Source organism: Oncorhynchus gorbuscha, linkage group LG21 (assembly GCF_021184085.1).
Source record: "Oncorhynchus gorbuscha isolate QuinsamMale2020 ecotype Even-year linkage group LG21, OgorEven_v1.0, whole genome shotgun sequence".
Classification (NCBI taxonomy): domain Eukaryota; kingdom Metazoa; phylum Chordata; class Actinopteri; order Salmoniformes; family Salmonidae; genus Oncorhynchus; species Oncorhynchus gorbuscha.
This window is the reverse complement of record NC_060193.1, coordinates 18,355,296-18,378,117: the sequence shown is the minus strand read 5'-3', so window position 1 is coordinate 18,378,117 and position 22,822 is coordinate 18,355,296. Positions and strand designations below refer to the sequence as shown.

The 22,822-nt window shown below is 46.2% G+C and overlaps 2 protein-coding genes across 3 annotated transcripts; both read left to right on the top strand.

Annotated features, from left to right (window-relative positions):
* The first annotated feature begins 1,286 nt into the window (after positions 1-1,286).
* LOC124008355 (sal-like protein 1) lies at positions 1,287-7,778 on the top strand. Of its 2 annotated transcripts, none has more exons than XM_046319578.1 (3): positions 1,287-1,715; positions 3,493-6,776; positions 6,949-7,778. In XM_046319578.1, exon 2 carries the CDS (start codon positions 3,844-3,846, stop codon positions 6,610-6,612), a length of 2,769 nt encoding a protein of 922 aa, XP_046175534.1. In that variant the 5' UTR covers positions 1,287-1,715; positions 3,493-3,843; the 3' UTR covers positions 6,613-6,776; positions 6,949-7,778. The 2 variants fall into 2 exon arrangements, with proteins under 2 accessions (XP_046175534.1, XP_046175535.1); XM_046319579.1 differs by lacking the exon at positions 1,287-1,715 and adding an exon at positions 1,720-1,856.
* A 3,607-nt stretch (positions 7,779-11,385) lies between these two features.
* On the top strand, positions 11,386-22,802 carry LOC124008357 (Y+L amino acid transporter 2-like). Its single transcript, XM_046319581.1, has 10 exons — positions 11,386-11,692; positions 13,365-14,027; positions 17,726-17,851; positions 18,113-18,257; positions 19,227-19,350; positions 19,546-19,649; positions 19,984-20,080; positions 20,517-20,666; positions 21,099-21,282; positions 21,620-22,802. The coding sequence occupies exons 2-10, from the start codon at positions 13,523-13,525 to the stop codon at positions 21,694-21,696; spliced, it is 1,512 nt and encodes a 503-aa protein (XP_046175537.1). The 5' UTR covers positions 11,386-11,692; positions 13,365-13,522; the 3' UTR covers positions 21,697-22,802.
* The last annotated feature ends 20 nt before the right edge of the window (positions 22,803-22,822 follow it).

Sequence of the window (22,822 nt, the reverse complement as noted above, 5' to 3'; positions counted from 1 at the left end):
TCTCCACTGTGAAGCGTGGAGGAGGAGGTGTGATTGGTTTCTTTGCTGGTGACACTGTCTGTAATTTGTTTAGAATTCAAGGCACCCTTAACCAGCATGACAACCACAGCATTCTGCAGCGATGCGCCAGCCCATCTTGTTTGAACTTAATTTGTTTTTTTTAACAGGACAATGACCCAAAACACACCTCCAGGCTGGGCCTCCCGAGTTGCGCAGCAGTCTAAGGCACTGCATCGTCACTACAGACCCGGGTTCGATCACGGGTTGTATCACAACCGGCCGTGATCGGGAGTCCCATAGGGCGGCACACAATTGGCCAGGCGGTGTCTGGCCGGGGTAGGCCATCATTGTAAATAAGAATTTGTTCTTAATTGACTTCAAATCAAATGCAAAGCCCTTCTTACATCAGCTGACCCCCCCACACATAAACTACTGGTGCATGTTAATAATAATAATAATATATGCCATTTAGCAGACGCTTTTATCCAAAGCGATGTTGGATCCTGTCCAGCTTGCTGATAATATAGTACTATTAATTTAATATCTACTTCAGGTGTCCCTGGTGGTAATTTCCACGACAGCATGTTCTGATGTGGAATGGATGGAAACGCCTCAACATTCTCACACCACTTCTTTGTTGATATTTAGCCATTTGTAAATCATTCATTCGGCAATGGTGGACATATAGACAGTCCTGAACCACCTCCACGTGAATATTTAGCATATAATGATCAGAAATATAACTAGGCAAGTCAGTTAAGAACAAATTCTTATTTTCAATGACGTGCCTGTTCAGGGGAAGAACGGTAGATTTGAACCTTGTTAGCTCGGGGGTTTGAACTTGCGACCTTCCGGTTACTAGTCCAACGCTCTAACCACTAGGCTACCCTATATTGCAAGCAATGATAAGGCTATTATTATTTCCTTGTCTCTTGACCACTTGTTAAGTATTAAATGATAAATTACCCAAAATAAAAATGGCAAGGCCTATTTGTTTAATATTCTGAATGTGTTATTAATTTTGCTAAACTTTTTTTCCTATCACTTAACTCCCCCAAATGGTATGCTTAAAATAATTCATACTAAACTCGTCAATATATTCTAGTTGAATGGGTTCAAACAGCATGTAACAAGTAAAGTCATATGCTACTTTGATTTATTCATGTGGATTTTAACACCCAGGATGATCTTTGATTGAGAGTTTAGTGATGGCGTGGAGAAAATACGCAAAACACAGAGAAAGGGGAGAACCAGGGAGTCTGTGTTCCGCGCCATTGAAATGCAAATATGAGTGAGGAACAAGAAGAGGTTGTGTGTCTCTGTTTGTGTGTGCCTGCATAGGGGAGCGGGGGAGGTGTGGCGCAAGTTTTGGACAGCGAGAGAGACTACTTTAGGAAAACAGCCACACACGCACTCTCCGCAGCTCATATGACGGCGCATTTATAGGGATTTATGCCCCTCTTTGATTCCTTCAATGCAAGGGACCAACGAGCTATACCGTTGTCTAGATGCCATTTAGAAATTCAAAATTTCCTGAAATGTGAGTTTGGATTCTGGAACGTGAAGCCTACAAGTGCGTAAAGTGGCCAGTGTTATTTATTCGGCGAATGCCCCCCTTCTCTCAGTCTCCTCGTGAATCATGTCACGCCGGAAGCAGAAACGACCGCAGCAGCTCGTTAACTCGGACCAGGGGGGCACGCGGATACTATCGCACGGTGAGAAAAGTTTATTATGCTTATTCTAAGGCATGTGTCTGTTTCCCCCCCGTATGATATTTCCCATAGTTCTATGAATGAATCAACAAGCAAAGTTACAGGTCGGAATTTACAACTATGATGATGTTCAATAGGGTTAAGGTAACGTTATAAGATGGCTTTGTTTGCAGAAACTGCAGTTAAAATCCTGCTAGCTAGTAGGCCTTAAGTAAAAGTTGGTTTATTTTGTTACGTTTTATATGTATATTCCTCAAATGTTTCCTTTCACATCTAAAAAAGTAATTTTACTCAGGTGACCAATCATCAGCATAAATTGATGTGTATTTCTGTGCGTTGTTTGCATTTTTTTTAATTGCAAAAAAATAATTTGCTCTTGCAAATTTAGTGGTCTGCAATCTGGTGTAGCTCTGCAATGGGCCCCAGTAGTGGAGTCCCAGGTACTTGAGGGCTGGCCCTGTAAACTTTTCCCTGTGGCCTGGATGATAATATGATAATATCCATCTGTGACCATTTTCCTGTGATGTTTAGTCCTCTAGGAAACTAACAGGCTGCTCAGGGCTGACAACTGGAGGTCTTTCATTACTTAGATGACAGTCTCCCTATTCATCAACAATAAGGCTGGATCAGTGGGGGGGGGGGGGTATTTTTGGTAAAGATCTCTCTCTCTGCTTCTATTCTCTTCTCCATGCTTTTCTCCCTCATGTTTCCTTTCCTCCTTGTTCTCCCCACTTTTCTACCCTCTCAATGCTCACTGAATGCTTCCCGCTCTACCCCTCCTACTCTATTGACTTGATGTGTTAAATGCATTTTAGAAGGGGGGGGGGGGTACAGAGTGTTTGCACCTTCACTTGCATGTAACATTTTCCACACCTTAGAAAATACAAATGACTTCTTAGAACAGGTATATTTCCATAGAGGTGAACTTGTTTTAAGTGAACTTGTTTTGCACACTTTGATATATGTGAAGAGAACCGAGCTCGACTATTTAGCAGCATCTACTAGTATAGTCACCCATTCCATCACCATGTCCCTCTGTGAGAGAACAGTTGGGCTTCCATTGTCCATACTCCCCTCCCCCTTCTTTTCTCTCTCTCACTCTGTGCTCAAGATTCTGAAAGAATTTGACCCCAGAGCTCTAAAGGTCAGATGAGTAGACCAATCACAAGCCTCTGGACAGTGCCCAGTACCCTTAGCATGTCCCGACCTCTGACCCCTGATGTGACGTCAGGGGGGGGGGTTGAATAGGTAGATGAAAGAAGTGAACTGCTGCAGTGAGGGGCGGGTTAAGAGGGGTTTATGGGTTGTCTCAAATGGCCATTGTCTGTTTAAACATGTTGTCATAGCAGCAAGGTGGCCTGCACACTTTTGTGTGGTAAGAATACATTTGGAGAGTTATGCTCAGGGAGGAGGAAGTGGACAGAAGACGAGATAATAGCATAAAGAGGGAAAGACTGACTCTCCGTATGTTTGTAGACTATTAATCGATATCTGCTAATGCATTTCTTTCCAAGAGAAGACTGCAACTTTAAGCTTGGGATTTAAATATGAAACAATTGTTGTAATCAACGATTACAGTTAAAGGTTTGGACTTTGGGACTTACTTTGACCCCCCCACTTCAATCCAATAGAGCATGTAGCCTTGCACCCGGCCTTTCATGGTTCTTATGGGGACTTCAAATTCATTGATGTTATCATGGAACTGGACTTTCCATTTGGTGGAGTAGAGTGATGAAGGGGCACTATACTTAAATCTTTTTTTCTCTCTCTCTGTCTATAGACTACCAGCTGTTAGCCAAGTCACCTTCCTCGTCTCTGGGCTCCGAACTGACCTTCTCTGGGTACTCATCGTCGTCCCCCACCTCCCTCGAAGATCACCAGCCTCCCCTGGCCCCTCTGTCGTCACCTGGGGGTCTCCACGGACCCTCCCTCCCCAGTGAGAGCTCTTCGCCCACCCACTGGTCCAGCCACATAGCCCCCTATACCACCACCTCCCTCCCCAACACCCATTCATCCCTCTCTCCAGACTTCCCTCACCCCTCCTTATCCTCGCAGACGCAATCCCTGCCCCCTCAACCTCAATCAGACATCGGGCCACTGCCTCTCCCATCAGGCCCACTCCCATACCACTATGACGTCACCACAGATGGGCAGCTCTGCCACCACCACCACCACTACCTCCTCCTTGTCTTCCTCCCTCCCTCCCCTGCAGGAGAGCACCAGTCCTGGGCATCAAAATGGCCCCAGCCCACCGGGGCTTGGCCAGGTCCAGGTGCCCCTGACCCTGTCTGTGCTCCTGGAGGAGCTGAGGGTGCTGCAGCAGAGGCAGATCCACCAGATGCAGATGACTGAGGAGATCTGTAGGCATGTTCTCCGGCTAGGAGGTGCCATCTATACCCAAGACACCTCCCAGGCTGGTAGTGGAGAGAACCACCAAAGATCCACAGCAGGATCCCCCTCCCCAACACACCATTCCTATTCAGCCCCTGTCCCATCCTCGGCCTCCCCTCTCCTGGCCTGCCTCCCCTCCCTCCTCCCTCAGCCCATTGTCTCCAAGCCCAGCCTCTCCTCTCACAGTAATGGGACCAGAGCATCACACTCTACCTCGCCCTCCACCACTTGGAGCTCCTCAATAGCATCCTCCGTGCATCCTCTGTCCCTGAGTCTGCCCCCGCGCTACCTCCATGAGAAATCCTCCAACACCTCCCCGTTCGGCCATAGTAACGGGGTTGGCTTCCCCACCCCGCCCCTCCCCACCACCAGCCACTCCCAAGACCACCTGCTGCTGTCCAGCTCCTCCTCGGCTGGGTCCTCATCTGCAGTGCGTCCACAGCATGCTTGTAAGTTTTGTGGTAAGGTCCTGAGCAGTGATTCCTCACTACAAATCCACCTACGCTCCCACACAGGGGAGAGGCCCTATATTTGTCCCGTCTGCCTCAGCCGTTTTACCACCCGCGGGAACCTCAAGGCCCACTTCCTGCGCCACCGTGAACAGAACCCGGAACTGTCGCTCTCGCTGCTCCCTCCGGCTCTGGAGCAGCCCGCCCCCGTCGCCACCACCGCAGGCCAGAGACGCAGGAAGCGCCGGGCGGAAGACGAGGAGCCGCCGTTCGGTGCTGTGAAAGGAATGACAGAAGGAATGGCGCTCAGTTTCCTGTCCGGGGCGTCTCCTCGGCCTTCCCCTTCATCTATGCCTATGCCACCCAGTATGGACATTGCTCTGTTGTCCACGGCTCACTCCCTGCTACAGCTGAACAGGGCCTCCGCTGCAGCAGCCAGTGCCTCAAGTAGTGTGTTACCTTCATCATCATCCTCCTCATCCTCCATGGGTGGCCAGTTCAAAGGGGTGAAGCAGCAGAGGTTTGATGAGAACACCCCTCCACACTCCACCATCCATCCAGGCTCTCCCTACTCCCAGATGGCCCACTTCCCCAAGATTCTCTTCCCTGGAGGACCCTCACCCCACCATCTTGCCCTCCTCTGTCCCCCAGGGTCCCATACCACTACCTCTCATCTCACCTCCCCCCACACCCAGCTCCCCTACCCTCCCTACTCCAAACCCCAGACGTCCTCGTCCTCCACAACCTCCTTCACCCAAACCTCCGACACCTCAAAGTTGCAGCGGCTGGTCATGAAACTGGAGAAGCAGCACCAGGGTGGGGGCCAGTCGTCCTCCTTTGGCCCAGCAGACAGCTTTTTCTCAAACAGGGACACCCACGACCTGACCACAAACTCCTACCGCAGGGAGATGATGGCAGCCCTGGGCCTCAACCCCAACCCTGGGGCCACGGTGAGCAGCAACAGCCAGGCACAGGATCTCCCTGGATCCACCAATCCTGCCCTGTCTCCTAATCAGTGTGGGGTGTGCCTGAGGGTGCTCTCCTGCCCCAGGGCCCTGAGTCTCCACCAGGCCACCCACCTGGGTGAACGCCCCTTCCCCTGTAAGCTGTGTGGACGCTCCTTCTCCACTAAGGGAAGCCTGAGGGCCCACCTCGCCACCCACCGCGCCCGCCCGGCCAACTCCCGCACCCAGAACTCCTGCCCACTGTGCCCGCGCAAGTTCACCAACGCCCTGGTGCTGCAGCAACACATCCGTATGCACCTGGGGGGTCAGATACCCCCGGGGGGAGAGGGGGAGGAAGGTACAAATATGGCCCAAGAAGATCCCACCGATCTGAGCCTGCTGACCACACACTCTCGATCCAAACCCTGCCTCCAAGGCCTCCACCCCCTGGCCTTAACAATGACCAGCATCATCCCTAACCCACTGGTCAGCAACATGAACTCAGGAGGTTCAGCGACCAAGGAATCCCATGAAGCTGACCCGATCCTCCATATAGAGGGGGAGTCTGAACCCTCCCCCTCCACGGCCAGCATTAGCCCACCTCTGACCCATAATCCCTCCCCAGAAGACCCCATGCTCCTGGGGGAAAGATCTGAGTCTGACGACGGCCCCGCTGGAGCCTCCATAGAAGACTCGCAAGACTCCCCAGCTGACCTCTCTAACACCAGCCCAAGTAGGCGACTATCCTTGACCAGCTCCCAGCCTGCCTCTGTGGTGGAGGGTGATGTAGAGGTGAAGAAAATGTCCACAGACCGGGTGTGGATACTGATCGTAGTAGGTCAGGAAGGCTCACTAACAGCTCTAGGCCGACCACAGAGAACCAGACCAACTCTCCAGATGGACTCCTCCTCAGCCTTGAATCTGAATCCACCCCAAACTCCCCTGCCACCCTCAACCCCTCCCCCACACTCACCCTCCCTGCCAGCCATAAAGCAGCCCAAGAGCCAGCCCCCCAGGCCTCCAGTATCACCCCACAGGAGCCCAGCCCTGAAGGGGAAATGGCCCCATCTGAAGGGGAGAGCGAGGGCACAGCACACAGTGATACCTCATCAGTAATGGTGCCTGAGAGTGAGAAAGTGACCCCTAGCTCCACGGAGGAGAGTGATGGGGCTCCAGAGGAACCAGAGGCCTCCCAGCTAGCCACCCCAGCATCAGCGCCCTCCAAACCCTACTCCTGCACTCTGTGTGGGAAGGCATACGCCAGCCGCAGTGGATTAAAGGTAAGCATAAGATAAGGATGGATCGTATTACAACCGTACGTTCCAATGGCTATACAGAACACTTGACAGACGCTAAATTGTGATTCTTGAACTTTGTCAATTCCTCATGTTTTACTGTGTTAAATGGTATTGGTTAAGTGATCAATTACTTTTTCTGTGTTTCCATCAACAGGGACACATGAAGACGCACCCTGTGTTGACCAACGTCCCCGCTGAGACTTCTCCTCCCGCCACCCTGACCAATGACACTGTGGAGGATCAGAGTTCTCTCTCAGCCAATGGGAACAGTGGAGAGCAGGATGAAAAGGAAGGGCTGGCCAAATCTCCTGAGAAACTCGTTACCTTAGAAGATCAGCCAATCACTGCTGGTTCTGGGGAGGAAGCAGAGCAACCTGCGGACACTACTGAGTAAAACTGCATATGATTGGCTGCTGAATGGTGTCCGTCAATTAATTTTTTTATTGAAGGCCCTGACAAGGGAATGTATTTTCATCATAGATTTAGAATTGATTCTATAAAGATTGATTCTTATTCTGTGTAATTTTGCTACTAGTCAGTTGGGTCTATTTTGTCTAATAAAGTGTTAGATTGTTGTGAAGTACTAATTCATTCAGCATCTCGTCATGGTTACGATACCACTATCTCAAAGAACACGAAGAGGCCTTATTTGACGATACGATTTCACAGAATTCTCTTGTAGTGTAACGGCACACAATGAAGTTTGTGTGTTGGATCACAATAGAATAGATAAGCAGGGATGTATGTTTTAGAGAGCAGCTAGTTCTAGTGAAACATATGAATGAAATGTCTATTTGGAATGGGAATGAAGTGAAGGAGAAATAGGTGAAATGTCACTCTAGGATATATGGTACGAACGCCATACCAAAACAGGCCAGTGCAGTAGTGGCGGTTTTCTTGTATACTGAACAAAAATATAAATGCAACGTGTAAAGTGTTGGTCCCATCTTTCATGAGCTGAAATAAAAGATTCCAGAAATGTTCTATACGCACAAAAAGCTTATTTCCCCAATTTTGTGCACCAATTCGTTTAGATCCCTGTTAGTGAGCATTTCTCCTTTGCCAAGATAATCCATCCACCTGACAGGTGTGGCATATCAAGAACCTGATTAAACATGATCATTACACAGGTGCACCTTGTGCTGGGGACAAAAGTCCACTTCAAAATGTGCAGTTTAGTCACAACACAATGCCACATATCTGAAGTTTTGAGGGAGCGTGCAATTGGTGTGCTGACTGCATGAATGTCCACCAGATCTGTTGCCAGATAATGTAATGTTCATTTCTCTACCATATGTTGTTTTAGAGAATTTGGCAGTATGTCTAACCGCAGACCACGTATAACCATGCCAACCCAGGACATCCACATCTGTCTTATTCACCTGAGGGATTGTCTGAGACCAGCCATCCGGGCAGCTGATTAAACAGGAGTATTTCTGTCTGTAACAAAGCCCTTTTGTGGGGGAAAAGAAATTCAAATTTGCTGGGCCTGGCTCCCAAGTGGGTGGGCCTATGCCCCGTCATGTGAAATCCATAGATTAGGGCCTAATTTATTTCAATTGACTGATTTCCTTATATGAACTGTAACTCAGTAAAATTGTTGGATGTTGTGTTTATATTTTTGTTCAGTGTATATATATATATATATATATATATATATATGAACTGTGGTTGCTATGTGTATGTTTATTTACATTTTTCTTTTACAGACTTTTCACTTTTTAAACTGTCTTGCTGCTGGACTGTTTCAATGGAGTTGCACTGACTTTGAACATTGCTGTCCATACATCCATTGAAACAGTGATGATGAAAATGCAGATGATACTGATGATGATTGTTACACTGACCAGTCTGTATATACAATTTATGTTGGCAATCCTGTTTTGTGCTGTTATGATTGACCATACAGCAGCAACTTTTAGACCTGAACAACAAGGCGTTATATCGGTGATTGTAATCGGTTTATCCATAATTGATTGGATATCTCTGCACAGGAACGTATTGAAGTAGCCTGGAATTCAAACAGATGGTGCTATGCTTCACTGTTGTGATGTTTGGGTACCAGGCTAGAATAAACCAATTGAACCTCCCAAGGACCAGAATGAATTATGTCTGATAGATTTACATCATCCCTCCATGTCTTTTCTCTCTCTACCTCTAACCTCTCTTTTTCTCCCTCGCTCTCCTCCACTTCCCTTTCTTTCCTCCTCTACCATCTCTCTCCTCCACTTCCCTTTCTCTCCTCCTCTACCGTCTCTCTCCTCCACTTCCCTTTCTTTCCTCCTACCATCTCTCCTCCACTTCCCTTTCTTTCCTCCTCTACCGTCTCTCTCCTCCACTTCCATTTCTCTCCTCCTCTACCATCTCTCTCTTCCACTTCCCTTTCTCTCCTCTACCATCTCTCCTCCACTTCCCTTTCTCTCCTCCTCTACCATCTCTCTCGCTCCCCTCTCAAAGCACTTGAGAGTTCAAGTTTTCGGCTGTGTCCTACATTAGATCGTTTTAGTTTTTGTACTATTTTTTCAGCCTTTGTATGGTTCTTCCCAACTGTTGTTTTTGTAGTTATGATAACACGTGCTTCCCATTTTTTGATGTAAAAAATAATAAAATGATGGTGATGGTGGAAAAAAATGGCTTTTTGGTTGTCAGTGTGTCTGGCTTTGTGTATTGTTTGTCACAGTCTGTCTGGTCTCAGTCCATTCATTTGACCTGTTTAAGTATTCTGCTTCCATGTCAACATGTTCTGCATGTCTGAGTGTACTCTCGCTGTTTGCCTCTGTGTTCTGCATGTCTGAGTGTACTCTCGCTGTTTGCCTCTGTGTTCTGCATGTCTGAGTGTACTCTCGCTGCTTGCCTCTGTGTTCTGCATGTCTGAGTGTACTCTCGCTGTTTGCCTCTGTGTTCTGCATGTCTGAGTGTACTCTCGCTGCTTGCCTCTGTGTTCTGCATGTCTGAGTGTACTCTTGCTGTTTGCCTCTGTGTTCTGCATGTCTGAGTGTACTCTCGCTGCTTGCCTCTGTTCTGTGTCTGTCTGCCTCACAGATCATTTGTCTGGGCGCTATAGCCGTCTACTTATTCTGCCTTTTTCCTTGGTTCTGTGGTGTGTGTCTGTTTGCTTGCATGCATGTGTGTGATATGGATAATCAGTGCTTGTGTGATTGAGAGTGCAGCTGTAGAGCCCCACCCCACATCTTACTCTCTGTCATACTCGCTCTCTTTCATTTCCCCTCTCTCTGCACTCCCCCTCCTAGAGTAATAGTCCGGCACACAGGAAGCTCTAATCCTCACACAATGATAGCCCTCACCCCCCCCTCCCTATGCGACTGCTAGCGGGACAGGGGGCAGCACACACAGAGACCTGGGCCAGCTGTCTCCAAAATGGCTGCCCTAATCCTCCAACCACCCTTCTCACTAGCTAAGGCTCCCAAAACCATGACAACCGGTAACCAAGGAGAAGAATTTGGGAGCAGAAAGGGGAAAGAGACAAAGGGCTGAAAAGCCATGCCATGTGTGAGAAGTGTATCCATGTGAGTGAGACAGAGACATCAAAAAAGGGTAGTTAGAAAGTGAGGCAGGGATGATTGTTGGGTGGCTGGATTTGAGAGGGAAGGAGGGGGGTGTATGGAGTGATTACAGGTGTGGATTGGGGTAGTGTACTTGATCATCAAGCTGTCGATGGCAAACCTAAAGATATTCATCAGGTGCTTCATTAGTATCTTCACAAGAACGTCACAGTGTGTTAATGGGAAGCCTTTAATATAATCCATTTACGATCGATGATCCTGAACAATGTGAAGTGTCAAAAATCAAATGTTCCAAAGCGAATGTTAATTGATTGTTTGTCTCGATGCTGAAATGGGTCATTTAATTGTACGTTTAGAACAAACTCTGCCAATCAGGAACACTGAACACAAAAGCAAAATACCACAATAAGCATAATGACGTAATGAAGCGCTCAACCCGTTAATTTGCCAACGTTGGAGGCGTGAAGCAAATAATGACCACAGGAGGGGGCTGTGTAACCGATTTTGGGATTCCTCATCAATTTCAACTATTCAATGCAGAGATCTCCTTTATGTGTCGTAACTCATGAGGTACTCATACGTCAAGATTGTTTACCATAACAACTATATTATCAATAACAATACAACAATAACATAGGATAGTGATGCAATTATAAGTGACTTCGAGTCCTCAAGATCCTTCAAACCAGTTCTCAGTGATTAATCATACATTCGAATCCCACTGTTTCCTTCCGCGCCAGATGATTAAACGAGGAAGTAGAAACATCATCATCATCATCATCATCAACAACAATGCCTAACATAATAGCCCAAAACTAAAGCAATCACCACCAACAACAGGTAGGCTAAAACGACAACTAAAGGCCCATGTTGATTTGATTTGACACAAAAGAAAGAATGTGTGAACGTGTGAATAGCCCAGCGTAAACGTGATCAGGCCTGTTTAATGCATTAATCAAAGTGATGGCAAGCAATTCATTTGACAGCGAAACCCATTGTCAGAGCCCAGACAGTGGTATAAAGTCAGTCCATCCCTCACTCCCTCTCTATCCCTCCTCCTCTTCCACCTGTTTCCTTGGTAGCTGCTGGGTCAAAAAGCAGAAGTTCATCAGCTGATCGGCCTGTGCACCTTCAGACTCCGAAAGGAAGTCGAGCCAAGTCAGAGCAGAGAACGCGGCGTGACGGGCAGAGGGGGAAGGTCATCAGTGGAGAGCGACAACGCGCACAGAGAGCAATAGTGAGTAAAAACAATCAGGGATGCGCAATTGACATGAACGTTCGATAAAAACCTGCGACTCATAGGCTTTGGAGAAGAAGTGCAAGAGGACCCCCAAGGGAAGGAAGCCAAGTTCACCTATAGCGCATCTGGAGAAGGTAAGACCCCTGAATGAAATGGGCGTCTATCCTAACATACAGTAACAATGCGAGGTTTTACACTTGTATGATATATTTCATATATAGAGACTGCCGTTTGGCTGTAGTAACTGTACATTTGACTCTCTGTTCAACATGTGTTTTTCTCTGAGGAGATAGGTCTTTACACTACAGATTAACTTCTAATGTCATTCCTGTGTAGCCTTACTTGCCCCGAGTCATCAATAAATTGTGCTGAGTCAACTCTGCAGCTTTGCCAGCTTTGCGATGAATAAGCTGCGAGTTGGCCAAACGATTGCTGCCAGCTTGTCATATTCTGAGAGAGATAAAAAACAGAGGGAGAAACAAAGAGAAAGGGATTTCAAATATGATACAGCAACCTTGAGTGGTATATGATAGTCAATTTGAGTAGCCTACTTATCTTACCATTTTTGGACCTTGTATCTCACTTCTACGCCTCCTGCCCTGCCCTTTGTAATAACGTGCGGAAGGCTAGTATCCACTGTCCTTCGTAATCACTTCTTCTTTTGAACTGAACTGACATGCCAGGGGTATCTATCTATCTGCACTACTTCTCCATCTCTCCCCTTCTCCCCCGCCCGGCGTCTCAGATCTCCCTCTTCCTGATCCTTGTGATATATATCGTTGGTTGATGTGACTGGACCTGTGTTCACTTGCTGTGTCACGATAGTGCTTTTCTCTCCCTGTGATGTGACTGCCTATGATTGACTTGTTGATGCATTCTCATTGTATTGTGATGGATTTTCTCCAGAGTCACACAGATCTTGTGATAAACTGTAGACCCCTGCGCGGCCCTGTCTCCTCACTTAGTGTGATGTGTGTGTTGTTTTGTTCAGGTCCTGACTGAGCATGTGCGTGATATTCAGTATGGGTACTAAAGACATCATGTGTCTAGTCATTCAAACTCTTCTATATATGCTGCTGAAGGCAATGAACTTTAAATAAATAATGTGACGGTTCCGTTCAGCATGCTGCTGACTCCTAGCGAAGTGTCTCTGTGTGTCTGTGTTTCTGTGTGTCTGTCTCTTTATGGGTCTCTGTGTGTCTTTCTCTGTGTGTCTCTGTGTCTATATGTGTCTCTGTGTGTCTATATGTGTGTCTGTCTGTCTATATATGTCTCTGTGTTTCTTTGTTTCTGTGTCTCTGTGTGTCTTTCTCTGTGTGTCTCTGTGTGTCTGTTTATATGTGTCTCTGTGTGTCTGTGTGTCTATGTGTGTCTGTGTGTCTGTCACACTGTATAATACTTACAGTAAATTATAGACTAAATATCACAGTGACAGTCAGTGATAGCCAGTAATGAACGTTACAGTGATGCCAGGCTGTTTGTCTTTCTCTCCCACTCTGTCAATACACTCAAGCTTAAAAGGCTATTTACTGAAACCCCTAATGGCTCCCAAATTGCCATCTGTGAAATCCAATCCAATAACCAGCAGCAGTGTGTGTGTGTTGTAACATTTGTGTTATTTTGCAATGAGTTAAGTTTAGCCTCATGTTTTACAAATGTAGCATACAGACCAACGTTTATTTAAAAAACTGTACTGTTTTTTTTATGTCCCAGTTGATCACTGGGCCCATATGGACAGCAGCTTGGTTTCCATGGCAACACCTACACACTTTCTGATAACACTTTTTATGTCTCTTTCCTCCACAGATGTCACCAGAGGGACCCTCATAGCTAGAAAACAACTTTAACTCAGCTCTTACAACCAATCCTCTCCTCTGACTGATTGACAGCCGCCTGGTCCAATCACTACTCACTTCCCCACATCCCCTCCAATCACCAACTCCCCCCCCCACACTTCCGGTGCAATGGCATCCTACAGCCCCACCCCCACACAAGAGCCCGCCACCAACGGCGGGTCGACCCCGCTCAAGTCGGGCGGCTCAGGGGGCGACAACGATTCCATGAAGCTGAAGAAGGAGATCTCTCTCCTGAACGGCGTGTGTCTCATCGTGGGCAACATGATCGGCTCGGGCATCTTCGTCTCGCCTAAAGGAGTCTTAATCTACAGCGCCTCCTATGGGCTGTCGCTGGTAGTGTGGACCATCGGCGGTATCTTCTCTGTGTTCGGGGCCCTGTGCTACGCCGAGCTGGGGACCACCATCACCAAGTCAGGGGCCAGTTACGCTTACATCCTGGAGGCCTTCGGAGGGTTCCTGGCCTTCATCAGGCTGTGGACCTCCCTGCTGATCATAGAGCCCACCAGCCAGGCGGTCATAGCCATCACCTTCTCTAACTACATGGTGCAGCCCGTCTTCCCCACCTGCATAGCCCCCTATCTGGCTAACCGCATGCTGGCTGCAGCCTGCATATGTGAGTATTTTATAGTTGTTGTGTATGGAGGGGTGTTGTTTGTGTTGGTGCAGTACTGTTCCACTGTAGGCCTCTACCATGGTTTCCTTACCGATGGAAGTGATCAGGTATGCGTGTGCAAGGACTTTGGATGCAGACAATGATGTGTGTGTGTGTGTGTGTGTGTGTGTGTGTGTGTGTGTGTGTGTGTGTGTGTGTGTGTGTGTGTGTTCATACTCCCCTGAGTACCGAACAGCGATGTGTGTGTATGCTCCTCTCTTTGTGGAAAATGTGGGAAACGAAACTAAATGACTCACAGCATACCCAAGTCAGCACCTCAGCAACAGAAGGGAACACGAGAAAGGTTGAAAAAGGAACAGAGAGGGGAGAACAGAGACTACAGACACCAACAAGTGTTTCCTGCATGAGACAGAGAATAGGGGAAAGGATAATTTACTGCATTTCAGGATCATTTACCAACATTACAAAGCGTCAGTGTGACCAGATTAAACTGCTGGCAATGCTCATTACTCATGACAATAGAGTACAATAATGTAGTGTAAATTGATCATTTTTATAAACCACCAAAGGAAGCAAGGAAGAATAGAGATGAGCAAGAAATGTAGAGAGAGGGAAAGAGGGAGTGTTGTCATGGATATCCTTCTAACAGATTAGAAGAAACCTGGACCTCTCAACACAACCACTAATAGTCATATTATTATTACTGTGGGTTTGATAGTCATATTATTACTGTGGGTTTAATAGTCATATTATTACTGTGGGTTTAATCGTCATATTATTACTGTGGGTTTAATAGTCATTAGTAAGTACAGAATAAGGCACTACTGGAACAGATTGATGGAACACATAGAACATGAGAACAACCAGACAGAAACCTGGGTCAAAGAGACGGAAGTCATGGACAAAAACACAATACCACTGCTACTACAGCAACCAGATAGAACACGGAGTCTTATTAAAAGGGACAGTTCTGAGATAAGCTTTCTCCTTCGGGTTCTAAAACATCTCTCAAGTAATAAATATCACTCATTCATCTAATTACAATACAGACACACCCACATCCACACACACACACTCTCTCTCTTAGATAAGCAGTGCTTTAAGGAACGTGAATGTGCTGATAGCTGCTAGGTGAAAAGTAAAAGTCCTTTCTACTTCAAGACTCTGACCCCAGGCAAATGGCTAATAACAGCTCAGTCAGCATGGCACAGAAGTGAACTATAACCACAGCTCTAAGACCAGATTAGCCTACACCCCATCCTAACTTTAACCATCAACCGGAATGGAAAAACACCTGATCTAGTATCAGTGTTTAGAGGCGTTAGAGGCAACGTCAACATTTGATACAGTCTATGGGTTGCTTCCCAAATTCCACAGCCATGAGAAGACCGGAAACACCTCCAGGTAGAAATGAATTATAACCACAGATCTAGGATTAGATTACCGTACCGTCAACCCTAACCTTGATCCTGTATAAATGGGTAGGAGTTCTGCGCACACCACAGGACAGAGCCCAATCATGGCAGCCGTCAATCGTACCCCTATTTTGATACAGTCTATGGGTTGCGTCCCAAATTCCACTCTATTCCCTATGTAGTGCACTACAGTTGACCAGGGCCCATAGGGTAGTGCACTATATAGGGAATAGGGTGCCATTTGGGATATAGTATATGGTCTCACCACACATCTGGACCAGATCTAGAGTAGCCCAGAGAACCGACCTGATCCACACCCTCCCACCCTTCTAGCCTTTCACTGTCAATACAACCACGCCTAGGACATCTGTGTGGCCCGCTACACTGTCCGTTCTCTGTTAGTCCGGATCACTCACTGTCTCTTGTCTGGACCGGTCTGAATGGAGAGATATGTTATGCTTAAGGAGACCTCCTATTGATAAGAGACAGTTAGCATCCATGGCCTCATAATTGGGATAAAGGGTTATGATCTTCTAGGCTTTGTCCTCCGTTTGGGGGAGGAAGGGAAACATGGTATTCTGCTAGATAAGTATTATTCTCATTTTGGGGTAGATTGGTGGACACAGTGTCATGGCCCACTCTTCATTTGGGAGAAGAAGGGAGAGATGGTGACTGTTGTGATGATCAATGATGTACATAGGCCATCTCGGATTATGATTAAGGTCTTGATATTTGGCCTGACCATTGTGACCGCACCAGGAAAAACGCAGGGCCCTAGTTATGAACCTCTTTTTATGTGGGGAAGGGTGATGTGTGTATGTACTGCATGTGTGTCAATGTATATGTTTGTTTTAACATGAACATTCACTTGAGTTGTAGATGTGAACTTGAGTGTTAATCATTTCGGGAAACACTGTATGGCAGATATCATTACGGCTACTTAGCATTACAGTAATGCAGGAAAATATTGTTGAGGAACATGTTGGCTATACCAGAGGCTTATCAAACATTATGCAGTGTGAGGGATATACTCTATATATAGGGGCTATGTCCCAAATGGCACCATATTCCCTATTTACAGCACTACTTTTGACCAGAGCCCTATAGGCCCTTGACAAAAGCAGTGTACTAAATAGGGAATAGGGTGCCATTTGAGATGCTGACATAGTGAAGAGAAGATACATAGGATATTATTAAATCCCAGTGAGTGGGAGGACAGTGGGAGGACAGTGAGGATTCAGACCTCCATGCTGTGACTATCTGAACTCAAGTTTATGAACTTAAAGGAACAAACACTGATAAAGACATAGAGAGAGAAGATGAATTGGAAAACATGTTTTCAAGACTAAGAGTTGGGAGCAGTGGAGTACAAGGACACAGTTAGAAACTCAGTCTGTATCTGTCAGCCAGTCAGCCAGTCAGTGTGTCAGTCAGCCAGTCAGTGTGTCAGTCAGCCAGCCAGCCAGTCAGTGTGTCAGCCAGCCAGCCAGTCAGTGTGTCAGTCAGTCAGCCAGTCAGTGTGTCAGACAGCTAGTCAATCTATCAGTCAGTCAGTCAGCCAGTCAGTGTGTCAGCCAGTCAGCCAGTCAGTGTGTCAGCCAGCCAGCCAGTCAGTGTGTCAGCCAGTCAGTCAGTGTGTCAGTCAGCTAGTAAGTCAGTCAGTCAGCTAGCCAGTCAATGTGTCATTCAGCCTTGTCAGTCAGACAGTCAGCAAGCCAGCTAGTCAGTGTGTCAGTCAGTCATTAAGTCAGTCAGCCAGACATTGTGTCAGCAGCTAGTCAGTCTATCAGTCAGTGAGTCAGTCAGCTAGACAGTCAGTCAGACAGTTAGTCAGTCAGCTAGACAGTCAGCCAGTCAGACAGCTAGACAGTCAGCCAGTTAGTCAACTAGACAGTCAGCTAGTCAGTCAGTCATTCAGCTAGACAGAGTTAGTCATTTTACTAATCTTTTATAGAGGTCTTTTAATAACCCTTAGAACTTTATCTGGGTACTCCTTTACCCACTATTCTGTGCCTGACCCTATTTCTCTTTCTTCCTCCTCCTCTCTGCCTATGTCGCTATGTGCTGCGCTCAGCTGTTGAACCTCTGTGGAAAACAACCTCATCGACTGCTGTAGTCAGCAGCCTCATTTCCTCCAGCTACATAGACTCTGAAATTAGAACACACACACACACACACGTCAGCGTGTGTCTGAGCGCGCGTGTGTGTGTGTGTGTGCGGGTGTGCGTGTGTGTGTAGTAACATGTAGATCTGAATGTCTAAATGTTTTTATCTCCCCTCCAGGTTTGCTGACCTTTGTGAACTGTGCCTATGTGAAGTGGGGGACGCGTGTCCAGGATTTCTTCACCTACGCTAAGGTCATCGCCCTCATCGCTGTCATCATCACTGGCCTGGTCAAGATAGGACAAGGTACTGATGCTACCAGGATGGCACTCACACTAACACACATGAATAATATCACATATATTGTCCAAATATTCTACCATCCACTCACTGTACTGCACTGCACTATACTGTACATTCACAGAAACAGATATGACCACTGTGAACACTGACACAGTCCTATAGTTGTTGTACATACAAAACATATTTATCTGTAGTATTTATATACATTAATTTACCTATGTGTAATAATACAGGATATTGTGTGTGTGTGTGTGTGTTCCTCAGGTCAGACGCAGAACTTTGAGGGTATGTTTGAGGGCTCGTCCACGGATCCAGGAGACATAGCCCTGGCCCTGTACTCTGCTCTGTTCTCCTACTCCGGCTGGGACACACTCAACTTCGTCACCGAGGAGATCAAAAACCCAGAGAGGTGAAGGTTGGGAAGAGAGGGAGGGCAGGGGAAGGGTCACTAGTACTAGTGGACAAAAGGATATACTCTGTAGTACTCTGTAGTATACATGAGAATGAGGAGTAGTGAAGGAGTAGAGTACGAGTAATAGTGAATGTAGGTTAAGGGATATAGAAGAAGTAAAAGGATGAGAGAAGATCACAAATGGCGCCGGAGGGGAGTGCTGCCGTTTACGGGCTCCCATCCAACTGTGCTATTTTATATGTTTTTTTCCCATCATTGTTTGTAACTTATTTTGTACATAATGTTGCTGTTAGTGTTACTTTTTAGTTCATTTTTTACTTTAGTTTGTTTAGTAAATATTTTCTTAACAATTTCTTGAACTGCAAAGCTGGTTAAAGGCTTGTAAAAGTAAGCATTTAATGGTTTGTTGTATTCGGCGCATGTGACAAATACAATTTGATTTGAAGAGGGAAGAAGGAGAGGGGTTGATGTAGGAATTATGGAGTGGTTGTGATTAAGCAGAGAAAGTGGAGTAATAGTGATTGATGAGGCAAGATGGGAAGTATGGAGAGGGATGACACACTGACTGAATGGGTAGTCAGGTGTTTTAGGTGGGGGGAGGGGGGGCTCCTCATCTCCTGGGGAAGTATTTAACTGAGCCCCTTCGCTCTGATTCACACAGCCAAACACTGATCAAATGGAGCAGGACAGACATGTGATTGGAGCACAAGCTACTTCCAGGAGTTCTCAGGCAGATTATGTGACAAACAACTCCAACTCCCCCTCCTCCTTCTTCTGCTCCTCCACCTCCCCCTCCTCCTTCCTCCACCCTAATCCCATCCTTGCCCAAGAGGGTCAACTCTTGACCCGTTCACTCACGGAGAACCCCTGGATGTATCACAGCCACTTCACTTCTTCCTTGGTGTTTTCCTCTTCTTCTTCTAAATCAAAGTGTCTCCCCCTGGTGTTTGTTTGTGTGACCTACAGGAACCTGCCCCTGGCCATCGCCATCTCCATGCCCATCGTCACAGTGATCTATATTCTGACCAACGTTGCCTACTACACCGTGCTGCCCATTCCTGCCATCCTGGACAGTGACGCCGTGGCTGTGGTGAGTTCCCTTTGCATAGAAATATACTGGAAGTAGAACAGACATGATCCTATACCATGTAGATTAGGATAGTCATCACGTCAGATGTATACATTTCTATCTAGAATCATCTCATTGAGCCCGAAGTGACTTTGTTATATGATGTACTTTAAGTGTTCTGATTGGTCTAATTTGAGGCCTGTTGTTGTCCCTCAGACATTTGCAGACCAGGTGTTTGGCGTGATGAACTGGACCATCCCTCTAGCGGTGGCTCTGTCCTGCTTCGGAGGACTCAACGCTTCTATCCTGGCTGCATCTAGGTGAGTTAGAATGACACCGTTCTGATGCGGCTCTTCATCATCGCCATCACCGATAATCTCCTCATTATTGACCATGTCATCTGACCGGAAAAAAACAATGGGCCCTATAGCCTTTAAACTCGTTGCCCTACACACGATAGCCTGTGTGTGTGTGTGTGTGTGTGGGTCCTCCATTATCAGTGCTCCAGCGAGGTGTGTGTGTGTGTGTGTGGTCCTCCATTGTGTGTGTGTGTGTGTGTGTGGGTCCTCCATTATCAGTGCTCCAGTGTGTGTGTGTGTGTGTGGGTCCTCCATTATCAGTGCTCCAGCGAGGTGTGTTTGTGTGTTTCTACAGGCTGTTTTTCGTGGGCTCCAGGGAGGGCCATCTCCCAGACTACCTGTGCATGATCCACGTCACCCGTTACACCCCTATCCCAGCGCTGCTCTTCAACGTCAGTCATCCCGCTAAGCCACTGTCTTTGTGTGTGTTTGTGTGTGCGCGTGAACGTCTGTCTGTCTATCTGTCGGTCTGGAACAATGTACATTTCCATTTTCTTTTACGAGTGGTTTTCCTTGTTCAGTGTTTGGTCTTAGTTCTGTGTCAACGTTCCGTTTCTGCGTCTACCCAACATTCTGACCCATTGTTTTGTCTGGCCCAGAAATCTGTTCTCAGCATTCTATTATTTTAACCCAGTGTTCGGTCTGCCGCAGAGTTCCGTCTGTCTGCAATCTCAGCATTCTCTTTGTCCGTTCGTCCACATAGTGTTCCGCTATATCTACACTTTCGATGAAATAGAGTTTTTGTGTAAGGCATGTTGTCCATTGTGCCCTGTACGATGGATATTGACAGTGCTGTTGCTCTAAATATGTCTCTGCTTTATACTATAGGGTGCCATGGCGTTGGTCTACCTGTGTGTTGAGGACATCTTTAAACTGATCAACTACTACAGCTTCAGCTACTGGTTCTTTGTGGGCCTGTCTATCCTGGGACAGCTGTACCTGCGCTGGAAACAGCCAGACAGAGTCAGACCCCTCAAGGTAAGATAAAGGGGAATTCCACAGTAATAGAATGATAGTGCTAATCAGATTTTTCTCTTTAAAATGTATGTTAAATAAATCCCATAGATTGCAAAGTTAAACAAACTATATAAACGCACAAGGACGACTCTGAACAATTCCCACTGAAAATGTTACAGAAGCACGGTTACTTGAAGAACAGTGCAGATGCAACGTTTGGTTACAGAATGACGACACACTTTGTCATGGAATTGCCCCAAACATCCAACACAAAACACTGAGGCCTATAAACACATTCAAAGGCAAAGCTCCATTAGTGTTCACAATGCAGTTTTGTATGTGTGATCTCTTTCACTGTTTGACATCAATACCAGATCCTGTTTCATATAGTTGTGTAATAACTCTTCTTCCCCATTTCTCTCTCCTCCCCTCCCTCCCTTCTCTCTCTCTCAGCTCAGTCTGTTCTTCCCGATCATCTTCTGTTTATGCACCTTGTTCCTAGTGGTGGTTCCCATCTACAGTGACACCATGAACTCTCTGATTGGCATTGGCATCGCCCTATCAGGAGTGCCAGTCTACTTCCTGTGTATCTATACTCCCGCCACCAAAAGGCCCATGTGGCTCCGCAGGTTCTTTGGTAAGAATCAGATGAATGTTTGAGTTTAGTACAGCGTTGGGAAAAACTGGCGACTTTCCCAAAATCGCCAGGTTTTCAGGGAATCCTGGGGGATCTTCCAACCAGGATTTCTGGAAAACCGAGAATTTTGGGGGAAATTTCAGGATTCTTGCAACCATAGTTTGGTATGACATGAGTTGCGAGACGAGTAGATACATTATTTTGTAGGCCTAGAAAACAATACTTATTTTCTACATTCTTCAAGCAAAATACTTACACTTCTCATGCTATCGCTAGTGTCACATTGATGTATTTGAAGGGTAGGTCACTCATCCGCTCTCATCTTCTCCCTCCCTAGCCAACTTTGGTCTGTTGATTCAGAAGGTGTGCTATTCTGTTGTGACCGAGTTAGACGTCATAGACAAGTTGGAGTGAAGACATTAAAACCAACCAACACACTGCTGCCGCCAACTGAAGACGCACAAAACTAAAGGCTCAACGACACCACCTACTGACCAGTATCACCCTCGGCTACCAATCAGAGGGCGGAGTCAAACAGCAGCCATTCATTGGACCAAATCTTTGGCCAACCAATCATTGCCGTATGTTCATTGGACTATGGGGTTGTTCTACGGCCAGGATGGCACTCCAGTTGCCTCTGATATCAGAGGACATTCCACGCACTACAGAAGAATAAAAAATAAAATATTCCTGTTCTCAAATATGTTTATACTCGAATACGGATATTTATGATCTCTGATGGGCTTCCTGTGTCAACGCAGCCCAATATGGACCTTTTTAAAATCGCTAATTGGCCTGAGTAATCAGCTCTGAAAAAGAACTGATGTAGAAAGATCTGTGATAGGTCAAAATACCAATTAGTGAAAAAGAAAATCTGAATTGGGCTGCCTGAGAAACCAGCCCAAGTGGCTTAAGTCACTACTGATACCTCTGAAGTCATACCAATAAGGAAACAAGAGAGATACTGAAGACATATGTAGGAAAGTAATAATTACTGAGGGTTAGTTTGTTGTATGTGGTTAGGAGAGAATAGTGGTAGCTCTAGCCACAATTATTTTTGGAAAATGTTATATTTGTCCTATGTCCATCTTACCTGTAGCTTTTAAGATTTGTTTTGAAGCAAAGGGATATATTTTTTAATCAACCTATTAAGAATAATCTGTAGTGAACATGTGAATTTAAACAAAGGGCCGTGGAGGGGGGTTGGTTGAGTTGATAAATGGTAAATAGTTTCGAATGTATTTGTAATAAATTACTAACGGACATTTTAAAATGACTTGATTCTGTCAATTCCCACCATGGATATGTACAATGGAAATACTAGGTGTAACAATTATCCTTGCCGTCATGCCAATGGATATAATGAACAACACCGATTTCATGTTTTCAAATAACAATCCAGGTTATCATAATGTAAACTGACATTATAAGGCAACAGAAGTTAGCTCTTTGTTTAGAATATTACATTTATAAACGATAAACCCTCCGTGCTCACGTCCTCTACCAATCCCCCGCAATAAATATGTACACATGATTCATT

Excerpts from the sequence above, each read along its gene's own strand:
- LOC124008355 (XM_046319578.1), top strand. The coding sequence starts at position 3,844 with ATGACGTCACCACAGATGGGCAGCTCTGCCACCACCACCACCACTACC.
- LOC124008357 (XM_046319581.1), top strand. The coding sequence starts at position 13,523 with ATGGCATCCTACAGCCCCACCCCCACACAAGAGCCCGCCACCAACGGC. Across the intron at positions 14,028-17,725 it reads GCTGGCTGCAGCCTGCATAT|GTTTGCTGACCTTTGTGAAC; the intron begins GTGAGTATTTTA and ends TCTCCCCTCCAG. Across the intron at positions 19,650-19,983 it reads TCTATCCTGGCTGCATCTAG|GCTGTTTTTCGTGGGCTCCA; the intron begins GTGAGTTAGAAT and ends GTGTTTCTACAG.